We start from the raw sequence: 24,597 nt of genomic DNA, 5'->3' as shown, positions 1-24,597 counted from the left end.
TGGTTGGACTTTAACATAACAGATTCCCAATGTGGAGGCCAGTTCCTAGTAGTGATTGGGGATGGGCTTGTTTTGCTCTCCCAGAACTGCAGGAGCAGTTCCAGCAGTTTGGCCCCAAAGAAGCAGCCAGCTTGTGACAGAGGAACGTGTTGTTGAGTTGGGTTATTTTATAATACTTAGAATACGATGCTATGGCAACCCACTACAAATCCCAGATCAAATCAAATTATTTGTGCGCATCCCTGTAACTTTAATCTTTGCAAAATCGTATCCATTTTATGCCTTTGAGGCCACTGTGCAGCTAAGTGCAATCAGGCAGAGCTCAGAGTTCAAAGCAAGGAGAGCAGAGGATGAGTGGTTTGCTCCAGATCAGGCTGTGCTTTAGTGTCCTAGAAAGCCAAAGAGCAAAATCTGTCAGCCTTGGCATTTTTCAGCAGTGGAGTCATGGTGAGGTTGTGGAGAGCAGAGAGGGAAGGAGCTCAATAAACAGTATGGGTGGGCAGGACGGGAATTCTGCTATTGCCCCAGATTGCTTCAATTCATTTCTTGCATTGAAAAACTGGAAAATGCCAAGAGCTCAGAAGAGGAGTAACAATTTATATTTAACCTGCTTTGATTAAAAATAGAAATTGTATTTGGTTTGCTATAATGTGAAACATCAGTCCTTGGTATGCATTCACATTTGGACACAACCTGATGGGTGTTTCTCCCAGTGGCTCTGCCTGTGGCCACATTGCTGGCACAGCTCAGGTGGTGCTGCAGTCCCCAGTGCCTCATGGCTGTGAGGGTGACAGTGATGCTGGTCCCACTTTGCCTTCCCAGCATCCCCACTATCTCCCTGCTTCAGTTCCACTTCATTCCCTCAGCATCCTCACAACATCTCTGGTGACACAGGGCTCTGCTGAGGAGGGGCTGCAGGCACCTGAGCCTCCCCTGTCACCGGCAGGGGATTGTCACCTGTGGTCTCAAGTGGTGGGACTTGGGAGGAGGGGGCAGTGTGAGTGGGAGGGCAGGGCCCAGAATGGTGGGGCTGGTGGTGAGGGCAGGTGTTTGCAGAGGTCAGGTGTACACCCTCTGGCAGGAGCTGTGTGTTATGGAGAGGGCCCTGGGGTGCATCAGTGCCCACTGCTGTGCATGCTGTACTGTGCGGAGCCATCCCGGGGCGGGCTGCCATGGGAACCAAACCTCGTTATGGCAAGATAAACAGTTGGACATTTTGGCCCAGTTTCTGCAGGACTAACCTGGCAGGGACGAGAGGAAACTAAATTAAATCTCAGATTTTCTGACTCCCGGGGGAGCATCTGGCAGTGTCACTGCGTGATGGTGTGGCTGCCTGCCCGGGAACCGCCGGGTGAGAGGAATGGGGATTTTGTTCAGTGGATGGCTGAGGCCATGCCATTCTGAGGTTTAAGGGACTTTTGTGCATGGCACAGGGTCTGCTCCCTGCTTCCCTGAGGTCTCACATCTTCATGATCCCTCTTGCTGCTTCCAAACTCAGTGCCTATGCCAGGTGCCCTTTTGTCAAAGGGGCCCTTGGCTGGGTCTCTCCAAACCCATGCTGGGGTGTCCCTGGGTGTTGGCGAGCCGGGAGCCTCCTCTGCTGCCAGAAAGCTGCTCAGCCGCAGGTCCTGCCCTGGTGGGGAAGGTGCTGGGGGTAGAAAAGCCTTGGGGATGAGCTGTCATAGGAACCCAGCTCTGCTGTCCCTGCACCACCAGCACCACACTGAGGGGCAGTGAGGGCTCACAGCCCGCCCGGGACACAGGGCTTTTCTGGTGACTTATCACTTTCTCACACTGTCCATTGGGGTTTTGCTCAGATTCCAGATATTACTGTAGAGGCAGCCACATGTTGTGGCTTTGCCAAGGGAGATAACCCTTATCTCTTGCCTCGCGCGCTGGCTCGGGCAGGGGAGAGCTGACACGCCTGTGTTTGGTTTTCCAGGAAGCAGGAGCTGCTGAACAGCTCAGATGTGACTGTCCAGGAGCGGCCACTGTCCCCCCCTCTCACCGCCCCTCCGACCATGAAGGTGAGTGTACAGGCGCCGCGGTGCTGGGCCGGGCCGTGGGCGCACAGGCCAGTCGAGGTGCCAGTTTTGGAAAGGCAGGCTGGTGAGGAACGGCACTTCCAACGCAGCAGCTGTACAGATTAGGGCTGTTCCCGCGGGAGCAGCAGTAGGTGGTTTCTGGAATTCAGCCGGCAGCCTGTTCCGACACCATCCATCTATCCGTCCGTGGCGGCGGGGCATGCGTGCCGGCAGCCCATCCTGCGCTGCCGCTCACATTATGCAATCACGAGCAGTGATGCCAAGCAGGGTGCTGAGTTCCAGTGCTGTTTTCCTTCCAGTAATCCTCCCCAAGCACCGTGGTGGGTGGCTCTGTGCCAGCACAAGGCACACAGTGCATCCCAGGCAGGTGGGCACTGCTGCAGTGGCCAACCCGCTGCTCCTTCCTGCTAGGGACCACTCGGCCACCGCTAAGCTGTGCCAGGCATAGGGAACTCCAGAGGTGCCAAACAGAAATAAAGCCGTGTGTTCTCCAGGTTGGAAGTTGCCTGTGAGCCTCTGGGTTTGTTTGTGTGTCTCCTTGTTTGGAGGTTCCCAGTGCCCTTGCTGCCACCTTGGTCCTGTTGCCATTGGCTTAAGGCAGGCAGAGGGTGGGGTGTATTCTGCTGACACTTGAAAGATGGACGTTGAGATGCCTGGGACAGGAGATGTCAGGGATCAAGGAGCCATCAGCCTCATGAAGGGTGGGAGGCAGAGACCTAGTTCTCAGGAGTCATCTGGGTTTTCCAGCTGCAGCAGCCAGCACAGAGGATACAGGACATGACTTGGCCCTGGCATAGCTGAGCCTGACATGAGATGCTGCACAGCATGGGTGCATTGAGTTGATTTCCTTGCTGCTAATCCCACTCTGCCCTGCTCTTGGTAGACTCTAAGGTGCTTCCCAGAGATCTGCACAAGGCTTAGTGTCATGGAAAGGGACAAGGGGTAGGCACAGGTGTTGGGACAGGGATAGGAACAAGTCCTTGCTTTCTGAGACTGCCTGGTTTTTGTCAGAGTTGTTCAGGCATTCTGGCCAAAGAGGCCATATTTTGCCTTCTCTCTTGTACTGCTGGGACAGGAAGGTCCTGTTGGTGCTGATGCCCATTCTGCAGCTCCTGAGCCAGCAGCTTGGGTTGTCCTGCACTGACTCTGAGCAGATTTGTATTTGGGATTTGTTCAGCTCCTTTGGAATGGTTGTGGCTTTTTTGTGCATACAGATTTCCAGGTCAAGAGGGATTTTTTGTCTCTTGCCCAGTGCCTGGTTTCTCCTGCCGCTCTCCCAGGAGAGTGTCCACCTGAGGGGCACAGTGCATCCCACTGCAGGGCCATGAATCCCACCACAGGGCCGTGCATCCCACCATAGGTCTTCACATCCTGCCTGTGGAGCTTTGCATCCCAGCAGGCACCTGCCTGTCTCCTGCAAATCCTCTTTGCTTCCTGCCCAACCTGTTCCGGGCACTTTGCGTCCCAGGGGAACCACCCTTTGAAATAACAAGGCAGCCATCCTGCTGTGCCTCTGGCTTGGGGAAACATTAACGAAGGGAGGTGTGGGGCTGGGCAGGGATGGCCGGGCTGGCGCTCAGCCCTTCTTGCTGGGTGCCCATGAGGAAGACTTGCCACCGCAGTAGCCATGGCTTTATGGCTGATGCAGGTGGGGGCTGATGCCGAGAAGGTAATGGATTTCTTCCGGGGTTTGCTGGTGAGTGCTGCCTCATGTGGAGGGGAGTGCTGGGGAGGGGTGCTGGCACAGTTCTGCTCACTGTCCTCCATCCGTGGCAGCTCTTGCCTGGTGCAGGGTTTTTCCAGGTGTCATTTTACTTGTAAACTTCTGAATCAGGTTCTTGCTGGCCACTGCCAGTGCCAGAAGTTGCCAACTGCGACTTCTCCAAGTGCTCCTTATTCACGGAGATCTGCCACCAAACTCACAGCCCAGGTCAAAGTTTGTCTTGTGTAGGTTGCAGAGCAGCACTGCTTACTCTGGCTGCTTTTGATGTCATTGCAGATACCAGTGCGGGTTCAGTTTGGAGCAAAAGCCCAAGAACCCACACAGTAAGTGTCATCCCTCCTGCTGGCTGTGCCCTTGGTGGGTGACATGGCTTGCTGCCGGCGCCACAAAGGTGTCATTATACACAGACTGTAATTATTGAAATGTTTGTGGCCTCGTAAAGCTGGCTGTAAGTATGCATGATGTCCTGAAGGGCACAGGCTGCTGCCTGCTTTGTTTAGTGCATGTGGGCATTTTCTGCAGGACTCACTGCAGTAGGTGTGTCTGCTGCTACAGTGGGATCGGGTCTCCTCTCTGGCTACCATCAGAGCAGGACCTGAAACTATCCAAATTGACTTAAAGAATGATTGTACCTGGAGTTAAACAGAAGCCAAACCAAGCTCAAACTAAGGAAAAGACTTTTTAAGTGCAACAGCAGCTGTGGACTGTCTGAACCAGGGTTCTTTTTAAGTCCCACTGGGGTGGTAGGTAAGGGCGGGTTTAGTGCAAAACTGGAAATACTGCCAAGGCTGTGTCCGAGCCATGGCTGCCCCACCTGTGCTGGCAGCTGTAGACTGCTCCTGCTGTAAATTCGACCTTTGTGCTCTGCAAGTATTAAAGGAAAATCTCTTTCAGGTTTTCTTTTGGTATTTGATTTTAATTTCTTCATCTCCTCCTCTGTTTTTTTCTTCTCTTTTTTGTGTTTTGAGAAATTCAGTCTATTCTAAGAGCTCACTAAAAATCACCCCCTGGGCCTTTCCCCTTGTTACCATGACCCCTTCTGCCCAAATCATGCATCCCTCTCCCACAAACTGTTTCTGATAGCTGGTAGCATGGGAGCTGCTGATCCTGCTTTCCAGTCTCTCTCCAGACTGGCAGTGTCTGCCATGGCCCAGCCTCTCCTCAGCCTTGTGAGCTGGGATGACTGCAGCTGGAGCAGGAAAGGAGGCCGGGAACAAACATACGTTAGGGGAGAGGAGGGGTGAGAGGAGGGACAGGGCTGCTGCGTCACACCTCCAGAAAAGCCACTTACTGGTTCACTTGGAGTGCCACAACATTTACAGCCATAGTTTGACTGTGTAATTGTGTGTACCTGAGAGCAGGAAAAGCTGGGCCAGGGATCAGGATTGTCCAGCTGAGGTTCTTCTGTGCGGAAGGGGTGGCCCTGGAGCAGCTGATCTGTGCACTGGCCACCACCAGGACCAGAGCTGCACTGGGAAGCACAGGTAGATCAGGGTGGGAAGGGGGTTACCTGAAGTTCCCTGAGTTCCTGGGTGACTGGCACAGTCTTGGCAGCTCTCCTGGAGAGGCGATGATGGGCTGTTTCTGGTCTGGCTGGGTTCTTGTTCCTGGGCCCCCTCACTATGCATAGCTGAAGGTGCAGGGCTGTGCACCCTTCATGTGCGGTGGCTGCGGGTCCTCCCCGCGGCACTGGCCGGGCAGGGCAGCCACGGCCCTTGAGCCAGGCAGCAGGATGGGCTGCAGGACGGGCTGCAGGACTGGTGCTCTGCAGAGGACACATGCAGGGTTTCTAATTGGAGTCCAGCACACTAATCTCTTTAGTTTATTTGGCAAGTGTGGATTAACCCTGCACTGGGCAGCCCAGAGCCACCGGCAGTGGCTTCACTAACACTGCTGTGGTTAGGAAAAGAAATGTCTTCAGACCCCTGACAAAGCCATGCACATGACTGGGGAGTTGTGGAGGCCAGAGGCTACCCGTGAAGGGAGCTGCAGCAATGATGCTGATCTCTGAGTTGGGCTGGACAGGAGGTCACACAGTCACAGCTGCCTCCTCACGCATGAGGAGCAGGACAAGTGCTGTGGCCTTGCTCAGCCCCTCTTCTCAAGCTTCTCTGGAAATGAGGTGTGGAGCAGGAGCCATTGAGTGGGCAGGGAGCTGTTGCCCCTCACTGATCCATGTGCTGCCCATGGTGCTGGTGGGGGCATTTGGTGTGAGGTGTCTTCAGGGCCCCAGCTCTGCCGAACAGTGGACCTGGCTGGTATATCTTGGGGGCACACCCCCTCAGTTATGGATAGGGTCAATTCACATTTCTGCTGAGGGCCAGAGCCAGGGTGCCTGGTCTGGGATGGGGATCCAGTGTCCCTGCTGTGATGCGACTTGGGCTGGCTTGCCTTGTGTCTGCTTTCATCGAACAGGTGATTTCCTTCTTTTCTTTTCAGTCGGCAGAATTCTTCGAAATGCTGGAAAAAATGCAGGTGAGCAGCAGTGTGCATGCCAGTAACAGTGGGATATTCCCCCCAGCAGAACCCATGAGGGCAGAGGCCCCACAACACATCCTAGATTATTGTGCTGGGAGGCTTGTCCTGAGCACAGACCCACTTTCCAGCCACTTGGGTCAGGGCTGTCTCCATGTAGCAAAATACCCTCATATTGGTGGACCCATCCCCTGTGTTGCTGAAAACATCTTCATTATTTGATCCATTCATTTTGTTCCAAACAGGCACCAAAACTGGAAGAACAGAAGTCTGGAAGCCAGAAACACAAGGTTGGTTGATTTTTGTTTCTTTTGGGGATCTCTTCAAGGCTACCCCCCTCATCTCAGAGATTTAATGTGATCATCAAAAACAGTCACTCAAAGGGCTGGAAAGGATTTAGATGTTATCTGAAAACAAGACACTGATTTAATTGCAAAGATGGGAGTTGGGTGCCTGTAAATCCCTAATCCAGCTTTATGTCCAGGCCAGTGCATTTCAGTGTAGGGCTGTGTAAAAGGTTTGCTGCAGCACTGGGAAGTTGCACCCCCAGCAGAACCCCCTTTAAGCAGGACTTCCCCTGCATTGCCACCTCCCTGCAGACCCTGAGCATGGAGAGGCCCCTGCACTGTGTCCCCAGGTGGCACCACTCCAGGGCTCACGCCCCTTGCTGCAGCCTCACTTGACCAGACCATCTCTCTTCATTACTACCTGGTGCAGGGCGTACGATGGGAGGGACCAGGGCAGCAGGTGCTGGAGGTGCTCCCCAGCTTTTGTGTGCAGGGCTTGGGTGAAGGGATGGCTGGTGGGAAACATATGGTCATAGATGGTGTTTTGGTTCCTTTTTCCAGGAAGACTACATCCCATACCCCAGCATCGATGAGGTGGGTGCACTGAACCCCCCTGAATGCCTTCTGGTGAATGCCTTTCCAAATTTGCTGATGGCAGGGGAATTGGTGGAGATTCTGTTTCTGAGAGGAGCTACACAAAGCATGTGCCCTCTTCTAAGAGAGAGAAGAGGTTTCAGAGGGTCTGGACTCACCCCCCTGGTGCCAGGGCTCGAATCTGCTGCAGGAGGGGGCAGAATATGGGGCAATGAGCTCTGCATCCTACATCCACACCTGGCCTGACCCCTGATGGCACATGTCTCTGCAGATCCTAGAAAAGGGCAGCCCGTACCCGCTGATCATCCTGCCCCAGTTTGGGGGGTACTGGATTGAAGACCCAGAAAACCTTGGCACACCCACCTCATCTGACAGCAGCATCTGTGAGGAAGAGGAGGAGAACCTCAGCCCCAGCACCTATGGCTACAAGCTGGAGTGCAAGGGAGAGGCCAGAGCCTATCGCAAGCATTTCTTGGGGAAGGTGGGTGCCCCTGCCCCATGAAGCTGAAAATTGCACATCGTTTCCCAAGAAAAATCTCTAATTGCACACAGGATGGGTAAATTTTGCAACTTCCCCATTTACAAGGAGTGAAGAGACCAATGGGTCCCCACAGTGGCAGTAATGGCCACACACAAAACACACACAGCCTTTACCCCTGGCCTCACAGCCACAGGGATCCCAGGACACCAGTGGGGACACTGGCACTGAGCCTCCTGTCCATGGGGACTCTGGGCTTAGCTGCATGCAGGGGCTCATCATGGCAGCCCCCGACCTCTTGCTTAGAGTCCTGTAATCCTCTTTGACCCTCTGAACACACCAAGAACAGGGTGCTAAAGTTCACTGGCAGAGAGATTACAGCCCTGGTCCTGGCAAGGGGGTGAGAGTGTGTGTCCCTGAGGGGCGGGAGGTTGGCAGGATGGCAGGTGAGTGTCCGGGCAGTGTCCTCATCATCAGTAAGCTGCTTCCCTGCCACTAGTGTGCTGTTTTCTATTTTTAGGATCATTTAAATTTCTACTGTACAGCCAGCAGCCTTGGAAATCTGATCCTTTCTGTTAAATGTGAGGAGACAGATGGCACAGAATATTTAAGGGTTATACTCAGGTATGGAAAAAAAGCGCTTTGTTTAACAAAATATTCTCTCTTTGGGAGTTTCTGGTTTCTATAGCAGATACTCGAGCTGGACTGTCATGAACGTGGAGGGTGTCAGGGTGGGATTGGAGGCAGTGGCAGCATCCTTGTGTTTCTGTGCTGGGACTGCCCAAACCTGATAATGAACATGAGACTTTGATCTGTTGCTAAACCCACTGGAACAGCATGTAAACCTCTGTGGGTTTAATCCTCCTTGGGATAACACCAGTCACATTTCTCGCCTTCCCTTCTAAGCTGACAGGACCCAGCACATCTGAAGCATTCTGTCATTTCCCTCCAAACTATGAATTTTTTAAGAGCTGCAGAGATGAGATGACAAATTGAGCCTTTGCTCACTTAACCAAGCCCAACAATTGCAGTGCAACAATGGTTCCCAGCAGCCAGCATCACTTTGCTGTAGATACTCCCTGATGTCTGTCTGCTCATTGTTGTTTCTTTGCTAGGTCTAAAGTGAAGACGTTGCATGAAAGGATCCCACTGGCAGGATTGAGCAAGCTTCCGAGTATCCCCCAGATTGCAAAGGTAAAATGCCTGACTGGGCTGGGACATGTTCAGCAAAGCCTATGCCACATCCTCATTCAGTGCTGGGATGTATTGGCCATCGTTGGGATGTGTTAGGATGTGTTGGGCACTGTTGAGTGGTGCTGGCTTCTTTATAAGACATTCATGGCCTTGCTGTGACGTTTTTGCCAGGGATCTGGCACTGATAGCTCTTTCCCCTTTCCCACAGGCCTTCTGTGATGATGCCTCTGGGCTGAAGTTTAACCCGGTTCTCTACCCCAAGGTGAGGTAATCTGCCCAGCAGGGATGCTGAGAACCCCACCCAGGGCCACTGTTGAAACCTTTTGGCCTAATTATACGGAAATTTGGGTTCTTTCCTCCTTCCACTCCCTCAGGTGCTGCCCAGCCATTGCCATACTCTGTCACAGCTCCAGTGGGCTCTTCCCCACTCCCTCACCATGAAGGAGTGGTGTTACAGCCTATGGGTTTGATCTTTTGGCCATCATGCCTTGAACTACCTGATGAAACAATTCTTATTTTTCTTTCCTGCAGGCATCCCAGATGATAGTGTCTTATGATGAACATGAGGTCAACAACACGTTCAAATTTGGTGTGATCTATCAGAAGTTCAGGCAGGTGAGTTGCCCCCATGCCACTCTTGGGGACCATGTCCCTGCACACCAGAGATCCGCATTTCACGAGCACAAACTCAGCTCTGTCATTAATTCTGCCACGTGCAGCACCTCGGTGTCCTCACTGCCTGCGTTTCTCATTGCTCGGATGTTTTCCCGACTCATTAAAAAATGATGTGACTGAAAAATCTCAGTGTGGAAATCAGCCCACAAGCTGCTGTAGGGAAAAGCGGATGTGAAAATGGATTTTAGCAGGCGTGGTATTTTAATCAGATATATGTTTAGACAGCAAAACAGCTATGTTTGTCTAGAGGGACTGTGGGCTCTGAAGACAGGCACTTGCTAAAAACGCTGTCATTAGCTGGGAGACTCTGGGTGGGGAGTACAGTGGCAGCTCAGCCTCAGAACTCACAGAATTATTCTGACAGGCAATCTAATTATGTTACATACTGCGTGTTGGATTGGATTGAGTGACTCATGCAAGGCCATAATGAGGGTCTCGTTGTTTTGAAATAAAGCATGTGGGGGGTGATTAGGGCTTAGAGTTTCTGATGGAGGATTCACTTGTGTTTTGGTATTTCCTGGACATTTGCCTAAGGTGCTCAGTGGGGGTCAGAAGTGGCCCTCAGTAGCTTTATCCTGGGGTGTCCTGGGAGCCAAGTGGGCTGTGATGGCCCATGGACAGTTCTGGTGGCTGGTGGCTAGTGCTGTGGTGCCAGCTGGGGAGCAGAGGCAGGGAACAGCCTGGAACAAGGTGTTGGTCATATTCCGAGGACCCCATGGATGAAACAGGAGGTGGCAGGATATGGACAGGCAGGGAAATTGGGGTTGTCAGCACCCTGTGTTTTGCAGACCCAAGAGGAGGAGCTGTTTGGCAATAATGAAGAGAGCACTGCCTTCAAGAACTTCCTAAATTTTCTGGGAGACACCATAACACTCCAGGACTTCAAAGGGTAAGTTAGATAAAAAGAATGATTTTACAAATACATTAACAAGAGACCATGTCATATGTAAAAATATCTACGTGTGAGAACAGAAGTCATCTTGCTCATGAGCGGGATGTGCAGAGCAGAAACAAATATAGCTTTGGCTTGTTTTTCAAAGCTGGGGGAGTTTAAAAAAAGAGAGAAAAACTTCTTTTCCTGCAATTTTGAGGTTGTGATAAAATCTGGCTATACTCAGCCAGAGATGGAAGGAACTCTGTGTGGAAATGCGCCATGCCCAGTGTTGTGGCTCAGCTGCGGGTGCCTCCAGGTCGGTCACTGCAGTGGCTGTGGCATGGGCAGAGAGCCCCTGCTTGCCCATGAGGGATGGTGACGCCACCAGTCCCATGGCTGTGGTCAGCCCTGGCTGACTGGCCCTGCTCTGTGCACACCCTGTATTTCAGGCTGGTGATGGCAATGCTTGGTTACAACACATGACACACAGTTTTTCCCTTCCGTTTGCTCGCTAGTAGATAAAGATAAATGAGCTAGGCTGTTCCATCAGCCTGTCCCCTGACAGCCGCTGGCACTGTCTGTGACGCTTTCGATTAATATTTCTTTGTTTCTCCCCACCTTTCCCTTCATCTCCAGTTTTCGAGGAGGCCTGGATGTCAGCCACGGGCAGACGGGAGCAGAATCTGTGTACACAGTGTTCAGGGACAGGGAGATAATGTTTCATGTCTCTACAAAGCTGCCTTTTACCGAAGGAGACACACAACAAGTAAGAGAGATGGACTTCCTTACACAGAAGGGTATGAGTGGGGATGCGCTGATGTTGCCCTGCCCCATGCTGTGGGCACTCCTGAGCCCCAACACCATGGCACCGCAGAAGTGGCTGTTTGGCTCCCTGGCTCAGGGCTGGCATTTGCTTCCAAGGGAATAGAACTGCCTGGCTTTGCTAACCCAGTGTTCTTCCTTCCTGCTTAGCTCCAGAGGAAGAGGCACATTGGCAATGACATCGTGGCAATTATCTTCCAAGAGGAGAACACACCATTTGTCCCGGACATGATTGCATCCAACTTCCTGCACGCCTACATTGTGGTGCAAGTGGAAAACCCTGAGGCAGATAACACAGCCTACAAGGTGAGGACAATCCCAACTTGCAGTTGCCTGGTTTTGCTTTAGCATCTTTTGACAAGGGCGTGGAGTGACAGGACAAGGGGAAATGGCTTCCCACTGACAGAGGGCAGGGTTAGGTCAGAGATTAGAAGAAAATTCTTCCCTGTGAGGTTGATGAGGCTCTGGCACAGGCTGCCCAGAGATGCTGTGGCTGCCCTATCCCTGGAATTGTTCAAGACCAGGTTGGACAGCGCTTGGAGAACCTGGTCTAGTGAAAAGTGTCTCTGCCCATAGCAGGGGGTATATGACTAGATAATCTTTAATGTCCCTCCCAACCCAACTCATTCCATAAATCAATCTCAGACCGAGTTTTGGAGGTGGCTGTCCAGCACCTGCCCCATGTTCAGTGACACAACCAGTGTTAGGTCTAAGGGGCTCATGTACCTTGTACTGAACACACATACGTATGCACACGGGTATATGATGTATGCACTGGTATGTAACATGTGTATACAGACATCTGTGTGTAAAAGATGTGCATGTATAACAGCTCCTGTAACAGCTTGTTTGTTAAAGAGTTTTGATGCTCCTCAGTGTTTGAATGTGCCGTGTAACAGCTCACACCCATCTGACACATCACCTGGGTATAGGTAGCCTAAACTCTGTTATCCTGCTGCACCCATGGGAATAACGTGTCTCTTGTCTCCACAGGTGTCAGTCACAGCCCGGGAAGATGTCCCCTCCTTTGGCCCACCCCTGCCAAACCCACCAGTGTTCCAGAAGGTAGGAGCTGAGAGGGAAGTGTGTTCCAAGCCATAAAAGCAATAGATGTGTATGTCTGAGGTGTTTCCAAGCATTTCTACCTTCTTGGGGAAAACATGACTTCTGCAATTGATCTGTCCTGATTTTAGTTTCCAGTGAGGCCCTGGGATTTATGGTAGGGTGAGTGGCCATTCATCACTGCATGGCATCACCCATAAAAGGCAGCAATGGCGGTTCTGATGCTGGGTCATCTGTGTTGATGCGGGAGGGCACTCCAAGCCTGTCTGGGGTTTTCCACCATGCTTTGATGTCTGGAGGGGCTGCAGTCTGCTGTGAGCTCAGGTTTTGTGTTGGTACAGCTCTGGTTCCAGGGATATGGAGAGTCTTATAACAGTGGGTGTTTTCCACCTTGGCACTGTCCCTGCAGAGCCCTGAGTTCCGGGAGTTCCTGCTTACCAAGCTCATCAATGCTGAGAATGCCTGCTGCAAGTCTGACAAGTTTGCAAAGCTGGAGGTAATGCTGTCCCTGCCCAGCACCATGGCACGGTGTGGGAAACTCTTCCATTCCTCCTCACCTTTTCCTGTTGAACTGGGTTGCAGGGATGAGTGACTGGAGCGTGACAGCCATGGGGCTCCATGGGGAAGGCACTGCCCTCAAGGAGAGATGAGCCAGCTGTGCAGTGGGTTGGTGCCACTGCTTCTCCCTCAGGGCCCCTGGCTGAGTCCCTTCTCATTCCTGCAGGACCGGACACGGGCTGCCTTGTTGGACAACCTTCATGATGAGCTCCATGGGCATACGCAGACCATGCTGGGGCTGGGACCCGAGGAGGACAAGCTGGAGAATGGGGGTCATGGAGGCTTTCTGGAGTCTTTCAAGGTAAAGCCCTGCCCTTGCCAACAGCAAAGCTAAAATGCACCCAGGGCTGGCAAAGTGCAGATTTGTGGCAGATGCAGATGAGCAGTGTTGAGGGACAAGAAGTGTCCCCTGAGGGCAGGGTGGTGGGAGGAGGTGGAGGCTGCTGCCAACAACACCTGCTTGGCCCACCAGCATCCAAGCTGGCCCCAGTGGGAGCAGGTGCTGGCTAGTGTGATTGCATTGTTGGTGAGTGTCCCCATTGTGGTGACTTCTCTGGAGCTCCTGAGCACCTCCTCCTCCACCACCAGTGTGCTGCCGCATTTCTTGTGTGTCCAGAGGGACCTCGGTCCAGCCCCCCATCACATGCTGTGCCTGCAGCTGGGCTCTGCTGTGACGGGGCATGTCCTGCTCATGACACCAGTTGCTGGCTGCCACTGCTTTGGGACAGGGATTGTGAGAGATTCCTGGGGTGGCTGCCGTGGCAGGCGGGTGGGAGGTGGTGGTTATTCTGCTTGCCCAGGAGATAAAATGAAAGGTGGGGGTTGTGGAGAGGGTAAGTGGTGCTGAGGGTGCTGTGGGGACTGGGTGAGTGTGAAGTAGAGCAGATGGTGTGGGCTGGAGGAGAAGGAATAGAGGTAAAATGCTGTGGAGGAAACTCTGAACAACTACTGGCAGTAGGGTCAGTGAGTGGTTGGGCAGCTGGGACATCCCTTGAGATGAAGGGACAGAACCTGAGTCTGGGGGAATGAGCCATTTCCAGGTGTCTCTGGTGGGGCTGCCTTGTAGTGGGGAGAGGGCTGATGCAGTGTGGCCGTCACTGTCTGGGCAGGGGAACTGTCCTGGCTGCCACTGTTCTGGGACAGCTTCTGCAGTTATCTCAGGCAAGGTGATCTCCATAGTGCAGAAAAGTGGGCACTGATGGATGAGTCACCTCATTCTGCACCCAGAGAATGGGGTCATGGAGGAGGGGTGTGCAGGTTCCTAGGCCCTACTGCAGTGGTGTAGGTGTGTCCCATTTCAGTGTGAGACATGTATCAGTGGAACTGCTGTGCAGTCAGTCATAATTCACAGCATTCATGCCAGGATCTCAATGCTGAGGTTAAACAGTCATGTTTTGGCCTGCTTTGTGTGTGTGCGGAGACAGAACGTGCTCTCTTGGCATTGCAGGGAGTGCTGGGGTGGGAGGTGAGCCCCATGGTCTGTGCTGGGCTGCGCCTGCCCGGCCACCTTGGGCCTGTGCTGCTGGGCTGCCTGCTGGCTTACGTCCTGCACCGTGCGTTCTCGGAGTGACCAGGGAGAGGACAGACGGTAAATGAGGGCTGGAAGGGGTGAGACCTGGCCCTCACAGTACCTCTTTGCCCGATGCCTCACACCCACAACCCAACCTGCAGCCCAATCCCCATGGCCAGGTGATGGGGGAACAGCTCTCAGAGGTGAGCGGAGCTCATTTTTGCTGGACTCTGAGTGAGCAAGAGGTGCCTTTGCCTCTGCTGCAGGGACAGGAGCTGCTCTGTGGAGATGGGATGCTGGAGTGCCCCACATAGCTACACAGTCCAGGGCAGGAGCCTGCAGGGTGTGAGCACCCACAGGTGTTGCTTGGCAGCAAAGCAACTGGTCACTTTTACCTACAGACATGGTCAAATTATGTATGAATTGCTGCTGACCCAAGTAAATCTGATGTGATGTACTCTTGCTTGGTGTTTATTATTGGATGGGCAAGAGGGTCTGTTGGGGCTGTGGTGTCCAGAACTGGGAGCTTGGTGAGAGCTTGGGGGTGCAGCTCCCGCTTACACCAGTGGACTTACACCCACTTACAGCTCCATGACCTGCCTGTGCACTGTGGATGCAGTTCTGGCACCTTCAGGAATCTGGATCATTTCCTCTTTTTAGCCTGGGCTGGAATTCAGGGGCTGGAGGAGCAGCAGATGTAGCACAGTGATAGCACAGCACAGGGAATAGGTGGAAACGGAACAGGGAAAGGTGAGTGCTGTGTAGAGTGAGGGAAGGGAGCTGTTTCATGGGGAGAGATGATCAAAGGGAGCAGAGAGCAGTGCTGTGATGCCACTGCTATGCAGCTCACTTCCACTCTTTTCCAGAGGTGGATGGATCAAACCTGCAGCAGAGGTTCAGGCTGAATGTATTCTCAAGCATTAACTTTCTGAAGAACAGAAGCACTTTTGTGTGAAGCCTCCACCTCAGGGACTGTTTTGGGGCAGGCTGGAGAGGTCCATCAGTGCAGATGTGCAGGCAGGGCTGGAGGCTGTGCAGATTCTATCCTCTTGTAGTTCAGGGAGAATCGTGAGAGGTGTGCACACAAACATGGCTTATCATTCATCTGTGGTTCCCATTTCTGCCAAGGACTCTGGGACATTGGTCAGGCACTGGACAGGAGGCTGGACCTGGGGCTTGTGTCTGCTGCTCCCAGTCCTATAGCTGCAGTCTTTGGTATCATGGAGAAATGTAGGGAAAATCTGATGTTGTGGCGGCAGTGGAACTCCCCCAGGGTGACCCACACTCAACGGCACCTGCCATACCTGCTGCTGTCACCAGTCAGGTTGTTGTTGAGGTGTGCTGGCTCTTAGGGAGCCCCAAACAGGTTGCTCTCCCAGGTGCCTGGGGGAGACCTGGAGCTGGGGAGGCATTCTGGAGCTGTCACACTGCAGGGGGGTGATGACCTGCTGTCCCCTGTCCCCTCCACCACAGAGAGCCATCCGGGTGCGCAGCCACTCCATGGAGACGATGGTGGGCAGCCAGAAGAAGCACCATGGTGGTGGCATCCCGGGCAGCCTCAGTGGGGGCATTGCACACAACAGCGGTGAGGTGACCAAGACCACCTTCTCAGTGAGTGCAGCCACTTGTCCTTCTGTCCTGCTGTCCCTCTGTCTCACTGTTTCTCCCTCTGTCTGGCCCACCACAGCCCAGTGGGGCACTGTGCTGACACAGTCTGGCATGAACAGCAAGAGTAAAGTAGAGGGGAAGACCTGAGCAGACCGTGGGTTTGGGTGCCTTGTTCAAGTTTGGTTTGTTTTGTGGAAGAGCCAAATATGAACTTTCTGAGATTTTTAGCCCCAAAGGACATAAAAAAGAAGTTCTGGCATTACATGTTTTCTAGATGTGTAGGCTGGGAATTGTGGGCAACACAATTCCTTGCAGGATGTTTAGTTTCTGAGCTCCCAGGAGGGAGCTGTGCTCTCCAACCCAGACTCTTCTCTGCTTTCAGCCCCCTGTACCAGCCGCTGCTGCCAAGAACCAGTCCAGGAGCCCCATTAAGCGCCGGTCAGGGCTGTTTCCTCGCCTGCACACGACATCAGAGAGCCAGGCAGAGAGCAGGACGAGGTGGTAAGTTTGTCATCGCCCTGTCACTAAGGTTAAAAGCTGCTATTGCATGTTAAACATGAGAAAACCTGTTGGTGGGTGCTGGAAACCTATACTTGGGTTTCCCCGTCCCCCCTTTCCATGCAACCAGCAACAAGAGCTACTTCTGCTATGTTTGAGAAATTGTGCCTTGGATCCCTTCCCTCTGTTTTAAATTGAAGTTGTCGTACCCACAGAGCATCTGTTAGTCTCACAGTTTATATTTAGTGTTGGGGAGTATAACTTGACCACCCTTCTTAAGTCTCTTGTTTAACATGTGCATCCTGTGTCTTTGTGCCCTCAGTGACAGTGTTTCTGGAGCCCAGAAGACACCAGATTTGGGCCATTCTTCCCAAGAGATGAAGTCTGAAACCTCATCCAACCCTAGCTCCCCTGAAATATGCCCTAACAAAGACAGGTGAGCCAGGAGGAATCCATCCTTCTCCCACCACAGCTTAACAGACATCAGGGACTTTGTCAAACAAAACCATTGCTAGGTTTTACTATTAATAAGGTTGATACTGAGGAGAAAAGATTCTCGAGATTCATGAGCACTGCTTCTTTATGGTCTTTACAAAGAAGAGCAAAGAGCAGTATTTAACAGAGGCTGCCCAAATCCTCGGGGCATGGGAACTGGGAAGGCTGCAGTACCTATCCCTTCCTGCCTGGGCTTCTGCTGGGCCACCCACCGACCGCCTTGTCCCACGTCTTTGGAAGTGGTTATGTATAGAAGCACCCAGAAAGGTTCATCCCTACGGCAGCACTTTGCTCCAGGGGTGCACAGCAGGGTCTGTCCCCCTGTCACAGTCCAAGGGACGCACTTCCCTAGTGACAGCCACGCGCCCTTCCTTCCGTTCCGCCTCTCCCTAGGCCATTTATCAAGCTGAAAGAGAACGGGAGGTCGAATATCTCCCGTTCCTCCTCCAGCACCAGCAGCTTCAGCAGCACGGCGGGGGAGAGCGAGACCCTGGAGGAGTACGACAGTGTGGTAGGCACCAAACCCACCCTGTGGCGAACTACACATGTCCTTCGGCACCCTACTGCCTCCAGACCCCTGGGTCGTCTCTGTGGGGGGATGTGACTGCTAGGCAACCAGATGCTTCCTCACCACTGACATGGAGGGACTTAATTGCATCTCTGGGTGTGGGGAGGAGGAGGGCTGGGGTGCCTGGTGGCACATTGGGGTGTTATGGGTGCCCCATCCCTGGAAGTATTTAAGGCTGGGTTAGATGGGGCCTGCAGCAACCTGGTCCAGTGAAAGGTGTCCCTGCCAATGGCAGCGAGGATGTGACTGGATAGTCTTTGAGGTCCCTTCCAACCCAAACCATTCTCTGATTTTGTGACACCCCAGTGAGCCATGGGGTGCCCTGGGCACTGCTTGGTATGCCCGGGCTGGGAGGTTGTTCCATCAGGACAAGGTCTCCACCAGCAGCTGATGGTGGGTCTCCAATGGGCAGAGGTGCAGTGGGGCACCAGCAGGGTGTGGGGGGAACAGCTGGCTGCAGGAAAAGCTGTGTCACATCTCTCTGAGCAGGGAAGCCAACCCTCCACCGCATCACCATTCAAGCAGGACGTGTTTGTCTACAGCGCTTCATCTGGCAGTGAGAGCCCCAGCTCAGGAGCCACAGCCACTCCTGTCATCATGAGCAGGAGCCCCACAGGTGGGTTGAACGAAGGCTGGTGGGAGGCACTGGCTCTGACTTTGTCCCTGAAGCCTGTGGAAGCCCCCAGGTTTCCTATAGTGGTGGGTTTGAATGGGCTCCATTGATTTGGGATGGAGGACCCTCCTCCCAGCCCTGCCCAGGTGCCAGGGTGAAGTGGCAGCCACATTCACCCTGGCAGGGTGGGTATCCACAGTGTGTGGGGCAGCCCCCATCCTGACAAGGCTGTTCTGGAGACACAGCCCCATGTGCTCTAGTTCTGTATTTCCGTGGGGACTTTTTTCCCTTCCCAATTAGAGCACAGAGGTGGCTCTTATTGTGGCTTTGTTCCCTCTGTCTCCCCTGACAGGCATGTGCAGTAGTCGTGGAAACTTGCTGTCTTCAGGGGCCGAGCCATGACTCACAATTATTTAATCAACAGGCAGCTTCCCGTGGTCTTGGCTCTGTTCCCCTCCTGCCAACCCGCTCACCAACCCCATCCGTTTCAGTTGGACGGTTTGCACAATGAGGTGCAATTCAACAGGGCAAAACTGGCAGGAATGGCCCTTTGCCAGCACATCCTGTGGTGGTGATGGTGTGGTGAGCTGGGGGATGGTCATAAGCACCCCTTGCCCAGAGATACCCATGGCTCTGATTCCTTGAGCCACAGAGAGCCTGCCACAATGCACTGCCATCCACATGGAAAGACATTATCAGTTGAGGAGCTGTTTGTGAAGCAGCTGGGGAAGCACAAATACAGCCCAACAGCTCCATAACTGGGAGCATTGTGGGCAAAGCGAGTTCATGGGGCATAGGCAGGCTTTTCATGTCTCAACACCCCACAAGTCCTCCTCCTTATTTTGTTACTAATTTTCTGAACTCTTAAACCAGCCCCTTTTAATGTTTCAAGTGTTTATTTTGTATTTTTCCTGCCAAGAACATGAAAATCCACCCATACATTAAACGGATCAGTTATTCCTTGTAGCCTTTTCAGTGGCATTTCCAGGAGAAAGACTGTGAAATGTAATTAAGCCTCAATTTGTTCCATCACAAACATTTAATGTACAGCTTTTGCCAAACATTCAGCCAAGACAGACTAAATATTGGTAGCACTCCTGAGAGTCTATTGGAGTGCCTGGCTGGGCAAGTGCAGCCAGCACTACAGCAAATATTTTTATTCACAGTTTATTATTTTTGTTCCTTGTTTTTCCCCTCCCTCCAGCAGATCTAAAGAACAGAAATTCCCCAAGGTCCAACCTGAAGTTTCGCTTTGACAAGCTCAGCCACAGCAGCTCCAGCATGGTAGGTGTCAGGGTCTTGATGTTGGGATGTTGTGTGGGCTTGTCCTCTCTGCCTGGCATGGGGGGTCTGGGCTCTGGGAGGGCTGTGAGGCCTATGAGGGATGGGAAGGGAGGGAAGGGGTTTGTGATTTCTTGCTCCTTCGTTTGCAACCCACCCTGTGTTCTGTTCTTTTACATAGAGCCACTAGCAGGAGGAAGTCATGAACTTGTCACAGGTGAGTGTTGGTATTGTGGTGTTGTGCCCCAGGTGTGTTCGGCCAACCATGGCTGCTCACACCACTTGTTATTGCTTATGGGATCCCTAATGTACCTCAGAGCATCCCAAATGATGCTGTAGGTGAGTGAGGAAAAGGGCAGGGGTCAATGACAGGTCTGTGCCCACCAGTACTGCTGTGTAGTCTTACCTGTTTCTTTCTGGAGTGGTTTTGTGTGCTCTAACATGCTCCTGCATCTGCTCCGAGGGTGAAGGACTCCAGCCCAGCAGGTTGCATTTAACCTTTGTCAAATGCTGCTGCCCATCTCCGCAAGGAGAACAAGGTTTTGTGTGCTGTGCTTTGGGCAGGGAGAGTGGAAAGGCAGAGAAGGTCCTTACCGTTCCAAAACCCTGAGGGAAATGGCAAATTCACAGGGTGGATTTCGTGGGCAGAGGTGAAGGGAATGCAGCGGGTTTCACCTGAGCTCCTTCTGTGCCATGAAATCAGGGATGTCATTAGGAATTCCCAAGCTAAGCAGAAGAGCCTCTAGAACTTGAAATGAGAGGAATTTTGATTTCTGAAAGCATGGGTGGGTCTCAAAAAGCAGGGATTTTCACCCCATCACTGAGTTTGCTTCTTTCCCAACCTGGGAATGGAGATGGCGTGGTGCTTTGGGGATGGGCACTTCCCTGACTTGAGCTCCCTTCCTGGGATGGGTGCTTCACAACCATCACTGCAGGAGTGGGAATATTCTCCTTCCACAGCTGCCATCTCTGCAGTAGTGAGAATATTCTCTTTCCAAGGTCTCTGACACTTTTGTCATTTTCTTTGCAGAGAATTTTTTTTTCAGCAAAGGGAAAACTCTTCAACACCCCACGGGACCACACATGCCCTGCCTGCTACGCCAGGAAAGAGCTCTCACCTTGCCACAGTCCTGTCCTGACAGGGACCAGCCACCTTCCCACCCCTGTCCAGCACACGCCCTGTGTCCCCCACTCTGTGCACAGGAGGGAGTGTGTCTCTAACTGTGTCATACACACGTGTGGCCAGGGCCATGTTCTGTCTGGGTATCATGCTGGGTCACCCTGTGAGCACCTACATGTGCTGTGACTGGTGGGCACTGTTCTTTCCCCACCTTCTTGGGCTGCCTGCCAGCATTTCATGGGCAGAGGGGCAGCAGGGCAGACCCCCATGCACATGAGTTCCCTCCATGGTTTATTTGTAGTTATCATTGGGGAAATGTTTTTTATGTTTGTTTTTTTAAGGAGGGGGGGAGTCAGGATAAAGTGTTAGTGGCTCCAGGGCAATTACCCCTCTGCCACCATTTGCTGTCACTCTTCTCTGGGGGCAACAGGGCAAAATGTCCCCATGTGGTGTCCTGGGCAGCTCTCCCCAACACAGGGTTTGTAGTGTCTCTCCAGCTACCCCTAGCTGTCTCCCCCCAGTTCCTACCCACACCCCAAAACTCTTGGGGCAGAGGCAGCCCCTTACTCCACATTTGCTGAGTTTCTTGCACAAGAGATAGGTGAGTGAAGTGGCCTAGGGAGCAGAGCTGGGGGCTGGGGCTAACTCACCTTCCCTTGGCAGTTTTGGCCTTGCTGCCTTTGTCCCTGCCTGACACTGAGCAAAGGGCATGGGAAAGGTGACGCAAAGCTAAAGCTGTGGTGTATCTGAGTGCTAGAACTGAAAGCAAGGGAATTTAGCCTGTGGGCTCTGCTTTGCCCTCTGGCTTGTATCACCAGGCAAGCAAATGTGTAAAACTCTGACAATTTGGGTGGCATTAGGCTGCTCCAGCCCTTGGAGAGTCTATCCTGCTGCTTTTGAGTGAGCTCTTGTTATTCTGAAAGATGAGGATTGTGGATTCTGCAAGGTGACTTTCCTTTAATGCCCTTTCCCAAAAAATACCTTTCTGAACATTTCAAGAAATCCTTTTGCTCTTATATGGAACTTGGTCTGAAATTTCCTGAAGCCTGTCCATGAATTTCAATTGCTCATAGATTTTCCTTACCTATTTTCTGGAAGACAGACCATGATGCTGCAGTGATGCTCTCCTGCCCCCTTCAGCCTGTGACCTTTGGAAACCCGCCAGAATTCAGGGTCTCAATCTCATGTGAACACAGTTCTTCAAACTTGTGATTCCTACTAAAAACAGAACTTTGAGTGCCAAAGTCATCTTCACACAACTGGTGCTCCAAGAGCCACAAAGTACCTGACAGCCTATTTCAGGAGGTGGGTGCAGAATTGTGCTCCTGGAGCAGCCCAGGACAGCTGCTGTGGCTGTGACTGCTCCTGCTCCCCTCTCTAGGACAAGTGCTTATAGGATCCAACCATTACCCTCCCTCCTCCCCATCACCTCCACAGGCCAGAGATGAGCCCAGCCAAACTGAACTGGCTCTTCTTACCTTGGCTCTCCAGGGAGATGCTCTCCAACAGCCTTACGATCCGGTTCATATAGGTGCTCCCCTTATGCTGTAATTGATCCTTGTGGAAAGACTGTAGCCCAGTCTGGAGATGAACCAGGTTAAAGAACACATTGAGAAAAGGCAGGGAACAGTTTTCACTGGCACTAAGCACTGTGTAGAACTAGTAAAATATCAGTAACCCCCACAGGGATGCTCACTCCTGCGCCCAGCCAGTTGCATTTCAACAGTTTAAACCTTGAGTTTCATTTGGAAGAGGAATGCATGGTGTGCTCTGCCCAGGCCGTAGCTGTAGGTCTCTCAGGATCACACGCTTTGCTGTTCAGCACTTGTCTGATGATGCTTTAGTAGCACTTTCAAACCCACCCCCAGTTCTCTTAGAAGTTTTGGTCTGGTTTCCTGAAGCTGTGCCGTGAAACACTGACTGTGCAATGACTTGCTCTGAGGGTCTGCTCTGGGTTTGCTTTTTCCTCTGAGAAGTCGCTTGGTTCTGTGGATGTTATTCCTGTGGGTGTTGATCTCCATGAGATCTTTCAGCAGATGATTCAGTGGCTACTGTCAGCTGGTTTGTCATTCTTGGTTGTTTCGTTGTTGTGGGGTTTTTTTTCACTTGAAACTGTGATTTTCCTTTCTGACCTAGATTGGTTTGGGAATTATTCAAATGGGACTAACAGGCACGAGGACAGCCTTAGGGAGAGGTGCAGTGTGTTGGATTTGTCTTTCCCACACCAGCCCGCTGGAATGGTGGCGGGGCCGGGAGCTGGGGTCTGGCATGATGTTTGCCAGCAGTTCCTATGGGATTTGGGACATTTTCAGCAGCATGCACTCCTTGCCACAGGCTATAAAACCTGCTGTGCATCCTTACCAGCAGCTGGACTTCGGACGCTCCGGTTCTGGCCAGGCACTGGTGAGGTCCTTGCCTGTGCTGGCCTGTGCCTTCCAGCTTGGAATGTCCTGGATTGTCCTGTGGTGGTTCTGGGGACTGAACAGCAGTTCATTACACCCTGGGGACTTTTGCACTTCCAGTGGTGGGTAAAGGTGTTCCTGTATATATTTTGCAAAATGTTTTGTGCTTATAATGACACATATACATCTATACATATATATAAAAGGGATTTATATATATATATATATACACACACACATACATACATATATATGTATATAAAAGAAAGGATCCTTAACTGACACTAGAATTATTGCGCAGTGCATTTTCCTTTCTGATCCCACTGTTTCCATGCATACAACTTCTGCCACACTTGGAAGTGACTTTGCAGAGGGAGCAGAAAGGGCTCAGAAGTGCGTTGGGGGATGATGGGAGAGCTCCTGCTGTGTGGGGAGGTCTCCCCTGTTACAGGGATCTGTTCCCCTTCCCACTGGGGTTTCAGTCCCCCGTTTACTCCTGCTGCACCCCAGCTGCTCCCTGGCTCAGGCCAGCTCATGGGCTCGGTGAGAGGCAGCAGTAGGTTAGGTGCAGGTCTGCAGCTCCAGCAGTGGTGCCAATGGCTCCAAGTCTTTATGCAGAGTGGGGAGGGACCCTCTGCGCTCCACCAGAATCATCTGCATCAGCCCTGGAGCTGATGTGCAGCTGCCAAGGGTTGGCAGCAAGCTGCTGCTCTGGCTGGGCTTCCATTCAGGAAAGCACTTGGCATGTACTTGCATCCTCTTGAAACCCCACAGAGCCAAGCACAGGGTGCACACCTAAGCACAACACAGAAGTGCTTTTTCCTGAGTGAAGTGGGGGAGCCTAAGCACAAACTCAATTTCTTTCCAGAGTTTTGAGGGTCTTTAGGAATGACAGGTGATGGGACCAAGAGATGTCTCTGCCATGAATGGACTGTACCCAGGGCTGGGATCTCTCGCTGTGGGCTCTCCCCAAAGCCAGGGCAGAGCCCAGCACCTCTGTGGGTCCCACCTGTGCTCTCACTGCTCTGCTGATGTTCCAGCCTCCCCCTGAGCCAGTCAGGGGCTGCTCCCCAGCCCCCCAGCATGTATTTGTTGCATTCAATGAATGTAGCACTGCTTAAGTCCTGCAAGGAGAAATGCTGGATTTATATAAGAGAATATGAAGAGAGTTTATAGAGTGAAAATAAATCTTGAAGAAATGTATTTGACAAAGTTTATTTTTGATGTAGAGAGGCAGTGCTTTGTAGTTCCTGGTGACCTATGTCTGTTGTAAATAATGTATATTTAATTTATTGCTATGGTAGCAGATTGTATTTGTTATGTATAAAACTAAAGGTTCACAAATGTATATTTTGTTGCTTAAATGTGTCTTTGCAAAATTCACAATAAATAACATATTTTGTGTCCATATATGTAATCCATGTGTGTCCATGTACTGACAACTTTAGAGGTGCTCTTTGGAAGCATTCCTGTGTAAACCAGGTGAGGTCATGGAATGGGGCTGAGCCACGGCTGGTGGCAGCCTAGGAGAGCTCACATGAAGTCAAACACTGAGACAGTGGAAGGAGAGGAGCATCAGAGCACAGGGATGTGTAAATGGGGACATCTCTGCTTCCAGCACTGAGACCGGAGCAGCAGAGGAGGTGCAGGGGTACTCTTTGGCCAGCACACTGCCATTTAACCGAGGGAACTGTTCTGCTTGAATTGGAATTAGT

General features: G+C 52.1%; 1 protein-coding gene across 7 annotated transcripts in view; it reads left to right on the top strand.

Annotated features, from left to right (window-relative positions):
* Positions 1-24,290, top strand: part of RAP1GAP2 (RAP1 GTPase activating protein 2) — a 52,628-nt gene extending 28,338 nt beyond the window's left edge. For 2 of the 7 annotated variants that reach the window (XM_071574791.1, XM_071574787.1), the window contains 23 exons: positions 1,943-2,027; positions 6,208-6,243; positions 6,489-6,533; positions 7,092-7,124; positions 7,396-7,605; positions 8,123-8,226; positions 8,718-8,796; positions 9,005-9,058; positions 9,328-9,411; positions 10,260-10,360; positions 10,982-11,111; positions 11,318-11,473; positions 12,161-12,232; positions 12,639-12,725; positions 12,954-13,088; positions 15,771-15,908; positions 16,288-16,406; positions 16,726-16,839; positions 17,292-17,409; positions 17,956-18,082; positions 19,284-19,363; positions 19,542-19,577; positions 20,391-24,290. In XM_071574791.1, the coding sequence (XP_071430892.1) occupies positions 1,943-2,027; positions 6,208-6,243; positions 6,489-6,533; positions 7,092-7,124; positions 7,396-7,605; positions 8,123-8,226; positions 8,718-8,796; positions 9,005-9,058; positions 9,328-9,411; positions 10,260-10,360; positions 10,982-11,111; positions 11,318-11,473; positions 12,161-12,232; positions 12,639-12,725; positions 12,954-13,088; positions 15,771-15,908; positions 16,288-16,406; positions 16,726-16,839; positions 17,292-17,409; positions 17,956-18,082; positions 19,284-19,363; positions 19,542-19,550 (2,116 nt within the window). In that variant the 3' untranslated portion in view covers positions 19,551-19,577; positions 20,391-24,290. Of the gene's footprint in view, positions 1-1,942; positions 2,028-3,464; positions 3,742-5,071; positions 5,253-6,207; positions 6,244-6,488; positions 6,534-7,091; positions 7,125-7,395; positions 7,606-8,122; positions 8,227-8,717; positions 8,797-9,004; positions 9,059-9,327; positions 9,412-10,259; positions 10,361-10,981; positions 11,112-11,317; positions 11,474-12,160; positions 12,233-12,638; positions 12,726-12,953; positions 13,089-15,770; positions 15,909-16,287; positions 16,407-16,725; positions 16,840-17,291; positions 17,410-17,955; positions 18,083-19,283; positions 19,364-19,541; positions 19,578-20,390 lie in introns of those variants that run through there. The other 5 variants (XM_071574790.1, XM_071574788.1, XM_071574792.1 and 2 more) reach the window with 5 other exon arrangements.
* The last annotated feature ends 307 nt before the right edge of the window (positions 24,291-24,597 follow it).

Source organism: Pithys albifrons, chromosome 21 (assembly GCF_047495875.1).
Source record: "Pithys albifrons albifrons isolate INPA30051 chromosome 21, PitAlb_v1, whole genome shotgun sequence".
Lineage (NCBI taxonomy): Eukaryota > Metazoa > Chordata > Aves > Passeriformes > Thamnophilidae > Pithys > Pithys albifrons.
The sequence above is the reverse complement of the archived record's forward strand: the minus strand, read 5'-3'. Positions and strand labels throughout refer to the sequence as shown.